At 42.5% G+C, this 10263-nt stretch overlaps 1 protein-coding gene across 1 annotated transcript; it reads right to left on the bottom strand.

Moving 5' to 3' along the window:
• Positions 1-422: 422 nt before the first annotated feature.
• LOC132954977 (protein FAM13C-like) lies at positions 423-9746 on the bottom strand. The gene is made up of 11 exons (XM_061027544.1): positions 8782-9746; positions 5984-6320; positions 4920-5058; positions 4321-4402; positions 3532-3595; positions 3333-3453; positions 3134-3217; positions 2488-2586; positions 1971-2185; positions 1051-1152; positions 423-967 (listed from the first exon to the last, which is right to left on the bottom strand). Exons 1-11 carry the CDS (start codon positions 8993-8995, stop codon positions 844-846), a joined length of 1581 nt encoding a protein of 526 aa, XP_060883527.1. The 5' UTR covers positions 8996-9746; the 3' UTR covers positions 423-843.
• Positions 9747-10263: the final 517 nt, after the last annotated feature.

Here is a 10263-nt window from a genome sequence, read left to right as displayed (position 1 = left end):
CATGATGTGATAAAGATATTCAATGCTGGCATGCTACCATAACGTGCTAAATGTATTACGCTGAAATGCTAACATACGGTAAGCCACGGCTCAATGTGATTCAGTTTGTAGAACTAATGCTAACACAGAGTTTCCTGAAATATGCTAACTCTGCAGAAATGTTTTACATTTTATGTTCTAGTGTAATGAGACACATAACCATTATAACATGAGTTTACCCTAACAGGAGCATGTTAGCATGAATCTTAGCATGGCAAGGTAGCATTTTAACATTGAAACTTTTACCTTAATATGTTATTCATTGAATATGTTTAATTATCGACAGTATCAAAAAGTACAGAAGCTTAAAAAAACTTCATATCTTCAGTTTTTTAACAAAAAGCTCCTGCACACTGTCTGAATTGCACAAAAACATGGGCAGCTTCTTGAAACATCGCTAACATTTTGATGCAATTTAGACAGTGGGCAGGAGTTTGACTTACATTTTTTGTCATTAAAAAATGACATTTCCCAATATGTGAAACCATGGGGTCAAACAGGAATCAATATTGTTTGATTTTTTCCTAGAATCGTATTTCTGATATCGTCACAATTCTAATTTGTAGTGATTTTGTTCACATGGCAGGAGCGCAGCATTTCCACTTCCCACTTTAGCGTAAATTTGACCAAACACAGGAGGATGGTATCAATGCAAATTTCTAACTCTCAGAGAGGAAAATTAATTCCTAAAACATTTAAGGTTGTACGGTTCTTTTAAATAAACACTTTTACTTCAGGTTATCCCATGAATAGATGAATAGTTTTTTTTTTGATGGAGGAGTTTCCAGGAGCTGATGTTTCCTCTCACTTCGTTTTGGGGACTTCCTGTTTGCTGAGGAGGACCTCCAGCAGTCGAAGCTTAGCCTTTAGCTGTTTGTATTCCTGGTATTCATCTTTCATCGGAGTACGATCCTCTTTTTGGCAGATTCTAAAAGGAAACACAAGGAATATGAAATATAGAAAATTACAATGGGCTCAGAATAGATCCTTGTTGCACTCCTATACTCTTACCTTCCAGTCTGGCGGTAAAACTCGTCCTCAAACTCTCTCAGAGCTTTACGTCTCGTCTTCTTCTCTGCTCTCGTCTCACGCAGACAGATCAGCAGCTGAGACCTGGTTTAAATGGACAGATTGTAGAGGTTATTACATTTTTTTAGGACTAACTGCACAGAAAAAAAACTATTCACTTTCGGAATCACGCTGTCAACACAAGAGCATAAATTAAGTGCGTAGTACGTCACCATGCACATACAGCTCCTCCAGGAAATATCAAGAGTTTTTCAGGAGTGTGACATCACTACCTGAGTGGGTGTGGCGGGGAAATACAGCATGTCTGAGCCTCTGAGTGAAACATAACCAAGCTGAAGGAAGTGTGTCTCATCGGGGAGCAACAAACCCAGAGGGAGTTTGACTTCACTCTCTTTTTAGGAAGTCATTACTCCACATTTTATTCACAGATATAGTTTATTTGATATCTGCTAAATAAATGTTTAAAACGTCACATATTATACCTCTAAAAGACGCAAGGAGCTGCCTAGTGCTTCATGATAATAGGCCAAAAAATGTTGCTTTTAGAAGATTAATCTGTGTGGTCCCGACAGCACAGACTCTGACTTCAGAATCAGAATCAGAATCTGGGTTTATTGCCAAGTACATTTACACATAAAGGAATTTGACTTGGTGTATTGGTGCTAAACAATTAACAAGGAAATAAAGCAGAACTAGAAACAACTTAAATAATACAGAATAAGAAGATATTACTATATATAAAATAGAATTTAAACATGTAAAATATAAAATTAAAAAAAATAAAATTAAAATAAAAAACACAAAATGTACAAAAGGTGCAATGTAGGAGCTGTGCAGTGGACTATGAAAAAATAAATATATAAAAATATTAATATTAAAATATATCTTGAACATCCTCACACCTGGAGGCCTCATGCAGGTTAGCCATGGTCAGAGCTGCCGGCTGCTGATGGACAGTTTTCACCTCCACTATGGGGGACACGAAGGCGGGGTCGCTGTCCCGGTCACTTTCCTCCTCGACGGCAGACGGTCGGGCCGTTCTGCGAGGAGGCGGGACCGGAGGTTCGACGACCGTCATGGAGCTCGTCGAGTCTTCATCAGAGCCGTCCTCTTCCTCCTGAGAGAACAACAACAGAAAAGCCAGAATGTACAGAGTTCATCCTCCGTAGAGTTCAAAGAAATCTGAGAGTCTTCACCAGTAAAAACACAACATTTAAATATCATCATATAAGACTTCACATTTATTTTAATTCACAGGGAACTGAGGCTGAGTTAGGCCACAAAACATCATCATACGGTTATATATTTTTAGCGTTCAGAATTTTAGCGGTTCAAAGATTAAGGGGTTCCACAGTTTTCAAAAAAACTGTCAGTGTGTGTGTGTGTGTGTGTGTGTGTGTGTGTGTGTGTGTTACTCACGATGGTTGTGATGGGGGTCGGACTGGCACACAGTAACCGTTTGATCATCGTGTATCTGTCATACAGAGGCTTCACCAGGTTCCTCTCCTGCTTAGTTCCCTGTATCATTAATACATCATAACAGCTGCAATCAATATTTTCATCATATTTTAATCTGCAACATTTTCTCAATAAAGTACAAGTACAATTTATATTTCACAATAACTTGCATTTTTTTTCTCTAAACTTAAAAGAACCTAAAACTTCTAGTTTAAAAAAAATGTTGTGGATAGCCTTGTGGTTGTGTTGTGTGCCCCATGTATGGAGGTCATAGTCCTCGTTGCTACGGCCGGGCGTTCGAATACGACCTCAGCCCTTTGCTGCATGTCTTCCCCTCCTGTCTCTCTCCAGCTGTCCTTTCCAATAAAGGCAAAAACGTCCCAAAAAATACCTTTTAAAAAATGTTGTGTAAAAAAAAAAAAAAAAAAAGGCTTCTTTTAATGGGTGTGTATGTGACTTCCTGTGCTTCTGCAGCCAGCCTCTAGTGGACACTCCAGGAACTGCAGGATGTCACACTTCAGCATCGGCTTCATTAATCAACCCCAGAGGTTTCTACCTGATACAGTCTTTGTTCTTTCACTGTCCACTAGATGGCGCTGTGACTCACCGGTCGGCCGTGAAGACTCTCAAAGTAGAGCAGACATTTCTGCAGAGTGATCTTCTCCAACACCATCTGAGCCTGAGTCATCTCCTGTTTACACACACACACACACACACACACACACACACACACACACACAGAGTCAGATGAGTGGGACTAAAACGTGTCAGCGTTTTGGTGTTTGCTGTTTGAACACATTACGGACCTTCATGTTGTCGGGCAGACCCAGCGCCTGTCTCTTCTCTCGCATTCGTCTGAACAGAGACTCCACCGTCTCCTCCAGGGTGGGTTTGTGCTCTGACGCCCCCTGCTGGCCCGAGCCGTACCTGCAGGACAGATTTACACTGAAGAAGGATCTCATGATACCGTATTTCACCGGGACGATGTGAGGGTGTTTGTGTTACCTGCAGGAGTTTTCTGGACCGTCCTGCTCCTTGGACTCAAACACCGACTGTCGGAGTCTCAGCTCTGCAGCACACACAGAACTTCAGTTTAACACATTTACTGATGTTTTTGGTTTTTTTAGTTTTAGTTTTAGTTTTTTATCTAATTATTGTGTCATACATACATCCATATGCCCAGCCCGCATGACACCATAAATTAAAAACGTGCACTAGGTAAACTATATTCATTCTCAAGAAACAAAAAGAGAAAGCAAGAAGTCAAACTCATTAAACAGAATATCCTGTCTTCTTTTCCAAGCTCTTGAAACAAAATTATCAAGTTTAAACAAATCAAAGTTAAACAGCCATTCCAGTTTCTGCACATCTGTCTATATCTATATTTCAGATTTTACTTCATGAAACAATAATTCTCTTAAATCATCAGATTTTGTACAATGCAAAAGAAAATGGGACTCCGTTTCAACTTCGTCCAACTCACACATCTGGTTGTTTGAGACTCGTATCATGCTTCTGCTTCATAATCCTGATAATGGCATTCTTAAATAATATTTAATGAGTAGCTGTGATGCAAAACATCAAGTTAAACACCGGATTTGTAAGATTTCAAAATATGAAATCCAGTTTTTAATATCTTTAAAAATATTGTGGGGTCGAGGATTTTCACATTTCTGTCTCTCAGAAGCTTCACATGATTGGAGGATTCAATCTGCAAACATTAATGTCTCTTTCCAGGAGCAGCAGATTAGTGAACTAATCCGTGTTACGTCAGAGAGGTGTTTTTTTTTTTACCTTTGAGCTGTTTGCGAGCCTTGGCCAGTTCATTCATGACGCGGATCATCTCCGGGTTGGAGTATTTATCGTTGTGAGACGGCTGGAGGAAAGAAACACATTGTGACATCATCAACATCATTTATAATAGGCTTGTCATGATTCAGGAACTTCAAACTAGAAGTAAAAAAAGAGAAATCCTAAAAATCTGTTTTGATACCAGGTTTCCAAAAACAGAAATCCTAAGCATCAGATATTTAGTAATTTATTTATTTTTTAATTTTTTAAAATACTTTATTGCAGGCTGTTTTACTACATTAGTTGTCATATTTCATCACATATTTTTTTCATCCTGGCACATTTTTATATATATATATATATACGAAGAGAAAAAAGATAATTAATTTAACATTTAGAAAGAAAAAATAATACTAATAATAAGAACTAAAATAAAATAAAATAAAATAATAAAATATTATTATTATTATTATTATTATTAATTTCTTGTTTTTGATCAACAAAAATTGCAGGAAAAATATTGGCAGCATCAGGATAAGAAAAAATGGCATATGGTACTGAACCGAACCATTTGGTGACATCTGAGCGTCAGGTGAGCTTACCTTGTAGTTCATCTCATGCTCGAACTGATCCTCGAACCTGCGGACTTTCTTCTTCAGGGTCTGAATGTGTTTACCCAGGAACGGGATGGAGTGGGGGCACTCATCCTCCACGACCTCCGCACGCTCCCTGCCCCGACACCTGGACAGGTAAACACAGGAGACACGCCCACACACACTCAGGTGAGTCTTTAATCTGAAAGTATTCTCTCTTCTCATTTTCACATTTCTTTGTGTCACAACGTTCCTGTTGGAAGAACTTAAAGTTTTTATCTGCTAACATTTTGATCCTTTTCACGTTTAAAGATTCATCTGATTTCTTGAGTCTGAGTCTTTGTGTGTGTGTGTGTGTGTGTGTGTGTATGTGTGTGTGTGTGTGTGTGTGTGTGTGTGTGTGTGTGTGTGTGTGTGTGTGTGTGTGTGTTAGTATTATTATGTTAGTCAGATTGGAGACATCAGACTCATAAACTGGGTCACAGCTTTCAGGCAGTGGGTCAGAAAACAGAAGAAGAAGAAGAGCTGTGATTATATAAGACACGTCGATGCAGCAGACAGTTGATGACTTTTAAATACGTCATTGCTCAGACGTCATGTGAAACGATGTGGATTTCTTTTTAAATGTTTCAGTAAAATAAAACTTTGTCCTGGAGATATTTCTACAATTCTCTTATCAGACTCTTTTATCCAAAGCGACGTACATCAGAGAGTAAGAACAACACAAGCAAGGATCTAGAAAAAAGGGAACAATGTCAGTAAGAGCAAACGATCAGCTTTGAGTCTGATTGGACACACAGGTGCTGACAGGAAGTGACCAGAGGCAAAGCAGACCTGGATGAGAGAGTTAAAGTAAGGAGGAGACGTTTCTGTCGCTGTTTTGTTACCTCGGCAACTTAAAGCCAAAAGTATGTGGACACTTGGTAGGTACAAGTTTAAAGTCCAGACCAACAAGTCTCAAGTCAAATCTGATACCCAGGTCAAGATCAACATATTCAAACGTTCAGAGTCTCATGAACCCGACCACAAGACAGACCAATGAGGAGACAGACAGTTAAACAGGTGAGACTTACAGGATGTACTGCTGGCTGCAGGGCGGTGACGGCGCCGTTTCGGGGTCCGAGTTGAACCTCAGGCTGTGGGTGAGGCTGGAGCAGCGGGGGGAGGGCAGAGGGCTTGGACCGCCTGCCAGCAGCTGGAGGAGAGCCCCGCCTCCTCCTCCTCCTCCTCCTCCTCCTCCTCCGTCTCCTCCCTCACCCCCGGGGCTGCCCCTCTGAGGGGAGTAGGGGGAGGGGTGAGGGCTCGGGGGCAGCGCTCCATCCGGGGTGAGGGGCTGCTGGCCCGGGTGGATGGCGGTTAACGGCTGGTGTCGGGGAGACTGCGGAGGTCGGGTCGGGACGTTCAGGATCTCTGTAAGGACACAAAGTGAGTAAAAACGTTTAAGAATCAAGTCACACCGACCCAAACCATAAACACAACGACATCTGTAAGGATTTTAAACAAACTTAAATAACTTATTTTAAGAGTCATTAGTTCATATGAAAACCTCTTATCTCCAGAACCTCCTTACAATCGCATCACAGACAGTGGGACTCGGGTGTTACACCCATTGTAGACAGTCATGACTCACAGAGTTATTTTCAGAGGATATACTTGATTTCTACATGTAAGTGTGAAAAATCACAAATAAAGACTTTGTCTTCAAATCAAACATTTTGAAGTATCTTTCAAACGTTCTAAATAAGCACAAGAAACCTCCTAAAGGCTCCAAACTGAAGGATCTCTTCAACGTCTTTGGAGACCATTTGATCCCCTTCCTCAACCGTGACCACCAAAAAGGGTCAACTTAACCCTCCTTCATGACCACAATAAGAAAAACCATCACCTCAATGGCACAGAGGATCACCAAAAAGACCAAAAGAACGTCCAAGAAAACATCTAGAACAAAATCAGTACGTATCCTCACATTGGAGAAACGGGTTAAAAATAAAAAAAAGATTGATTATAAAAATGGGACACATTTTATTTCTACTTTGAGCCTCTAAACAGTCATTTGTCTCGTCATTTGATCTTGTAAAAATATGGTTCAATGTGAGGTAGGACATCTTCCAGCGTGTTTAATAGGGCTGTGTTGCACCGTCTCGGAGCAGACACGTTGGAGGGAATCTAAATGTGTAGCAGTGGATTTGGCAGCAGAGGCGTGCTCGGCGGTCAGCGAGCGTGCCTCACGTGCTGCAAAGTGTTTTATTCCTGCATGCTGCTCTATAAATAGCTGCGCACAGTCAGAGCATGACTGGTGGCGTGCTGAGCAAAATAACACAGTCACCAGAAGACCGAAAGCTTCAACACAAGTCTGTGACATGTTAGAGCGACATAAGGACCGCCGTCGGTGTTTTATGAGAAACATAAACAGGAAACAAACGATGAATGAACGAATCAGAATGAGGACGGAAACATGCATCATAAAGAAACGTCTTCTTGTGTTTTTGTGTCACTTCCTTTATGAAGCACAAAAGGGGACTTCCTGAGATCGTACATATCTTTGGTTTCTTATGATGTATACACACAGCTCTAGTATTACCCAGGTACATCTTTTATCCTAATATTGTCAAATCAGTCCTGTGTGAATCGGCTCCTCGGGTCGTATTTCTTTTTTTTGACTGTCTACAATGAGGGAGAAGCTCGAGTCCCGCTGGCTGTGTTGTTGTCAGAGCCGTGTTTACATGGACGGGACGGCCGGCTCCTCCCCTTGTGTATAAAAGCTGTTTTAGTCAAGAACTAGAGAGAAGAAGAAGAACATACTCACTGATTATTTGGATGTTAGTAAGAGTTTTTAGATCACGCTCATTCTGTGTCAGTTTACATGAAATGCTAAGCTACGAGCTAACTAAAGAGCGCTAACATTAGCATGCTAACACAATGCAGGACACAGGTGATTGCAGCTCGAGCTGAGGACAATTTTGTCCCCCACTTGCGCTTAACGGTGCTAAATCTATGGCGCGTTCTAATTCATAACTCCTTGGTGTGGAGGGGGTTGGAGGTTTGTCTTTGGAGGAGAGCGGAGGCTTCAGGATGGAGGAGGCGTGGCCAAACAGGAGTTTGTTTTGGTTTCATGCTGGAGCTCTAGGGCGACATCTACTGGATCACATTCTTCCTTTAAAGCTTTCCCGGAATATAGTCAGGCGGCTCACCACAGAGATGGATTCACAAAAGGAACAAAAAAAGAAAAACTATTTCCAACACTTTTCTTTCCTTCCACAGTATCAAAAGTAATTTCTTGTTGTGTTAACCGTCCGCTTTCAGCAGCATGCATTAAGTTTTGTATATAAATATGTTTGCTGGTTGCACAGCATTCCTATCCCCCGGGGTTTTATTGATGACATCATCAGAGACAAAACGACATCAACTCGACTATTATTAAATCTGAAGCCGTGCAACTCCTACTAGACACCCGATATCGGGTGATTTATTGTTTTTAATTCTTGAAAATTGCAGACAAACTCCTGCACACAATAGGCAGCGTCTCTGTACCAAAATGATGCCAATGTTTTTTGTGCAACTTAGGAGTTTGTCTGCAGGTTGCAAAGGATGCATTCCTCTCCTACACACCTGTGAAGACTGTATCAAATAAAAACGCATGGTATCAGGAAAGAACTGATAACCTTAGTATGGACAGACAGACAGACAGACAGGTGTGCAGCAGACAGACAGGTGTGCAGCAGACAGACATTCAGGTGTCTCTACAGACAGACAGGTGTCTCAGCAGACAGACATTCAGGTGTCTCTGCAGACAGACAGGTCTCTCTGCAGACAGACAGGTGTCTCTGCAGACAGACAGGTGTCTCTGCAGACAGACAGGTGTTGTGCGTACCTGGTGGGCTGTTCTCGTCAGCGGGGGCGCTGTGGCAGAGAGCCAGAGTCTTCCCCTCCTTCCCTCCGAGCTCCACAGGCCCACAGGGGCTCTTCTGCTCCTTGCTGCCCAGGGCAGGGGGGCTCTCCTCGGGGGACGGACCCAGAGACGGACCCCCCTCCACCTCCAGCGCCTGGAGCTTCAGCAGAGAACTCTGCAGGCAGAAACAGAACATGCCAGAGCTGCTGATCCAGAGATTAACCCGGTCCCAGGAGAAGGCTGAACGTGGACTCGTAGTACACAGAGTCCAGTTGCTGCGAGGTGATGTTGTGGTTCAATATTTCCAGGTATTAGACAGATCCAAGGCAAACAAGCAGCACATGTGAAGTCGTGAAACAGATTTGTTAGTTAGGACGGATACTAAAGAGGGGAGGGGTTTCTGTTCATGAAGAGGTCAGTCCACACAATCGCTGCGATGAGTCAACTGACCTCCTCTCCATGAATTAGTCAGGTATCGTCCTGTATCATAAGGGAGGAAGCCTCCCTCTTGTCCGGCTTTACCAGAGATTAATCAGCCATGCAGCACATTACGCAGGTGAAGATTACAGCGATACAAATGTTCTTCCTGCCTCCTCTGGTTTTCTCCTCTTCCTTCTTCAATCCAGTGATTAGATTGTTTTAATCCCAAATGCTCACGGTAATGCGATCCACTTCATGCCCTGCCTCTTCTTCTGTTTCATCATGTGACGGTCCAGGAATTAGCTGGCTCCGTCTTTCCCAGAGCTCAGAGGTGAGAGAGGAGCTGCAGGGTTTTGAATGTTCATCCTCTCACTCTGCACGTTCACTGACGATGATGATGATGATGCTGATGCTGCGTCGGTATCCTCCCTCTCTCACTCCCCCATTCTTCTTCTACCTCGTTCGCCCTCCCTCGCTGGATTACTCATCCTCAGGCTCGTGAGGGACGGAGAGGAGGAGGGCGGATGGAGTGACGGGGGAGGAGGGGGGGTGATGCTTGCTTGCCCGATTCCCTCTGCCGTGATAAATGAGAGAGCAAGAGAGAGAGAGAGAGAGACTTCTAGAAACATGAGGAAGCCTCTCTCTCTTTTTCATCGTGAGGTTTTTCCCGCATCAGTGGGGGATGGGCTCGTCGCTGACATCACTGTGTGTGTGTGTGTGTGTGTGTGTGTGTGTGTGTGTAGATCTCATTCATAAAAAAGTGAGGAGGAGGGGGAGGAGTTTTAACCCCTTAACATCCAGTTTCCTCCTTTAAAGTCCCCATTAAATGAAAAATGCATTTCCCAGCGTTCCTGTTGAATGTTAATTTATCTGCCAAATAAATCTCAATAAAGAATAATCTGAGGATTTTTTTTTTTTTACATCTGAATAACTGTATTTTCTCTTCCTTTTAAAACGCTTCAAATGTCTGATGACTCATCCTGCACTAAGGGGCGTTTACTTATTTTCACACACTTCCACAATCACACACTTCCTTGGCACGCT

This window comes from Labrus mixtus, chromosome 21 (genome assembly GCF_963584025.1).
Source record: "Labrus mixtus chromosome 21, fLabMix1.1, whole genome shotgun sequence".
Classification (NCBI taxonomy): Eukaryota; Metazoa; Chordata; class Actinopteri; order Labriformes; family Labridae; genus Labrus; species Labrus mixtus.
This window is presented reverse-complemented; position numbering and strand designations above follow the sequence as displayed.

Coding starts and splice junctions, on each gene's coding strand:
- LOC132954977 (XM_061027544.1), bottom strand. CDS start 8,995: ATGTTCTGTTTCTGCCTGCAGAGTTCTCTGCTGAAGCTCCAGGCGCTG. Junction 3,596..4,320: donor GGCTCGCAAACAGCTCAAAG/GTAAAAAAAAAA, acceptor TGTGTGCTGCAG/AGCTGAGACTCCGACAGTCG. Junction 3,218..3,332: donor GTCTGCCCGACAACATGAAG/GTCCGTAATGTG, acceptor GTGTGTAAACAG/GAGATGACTCAGGCTCAGAT.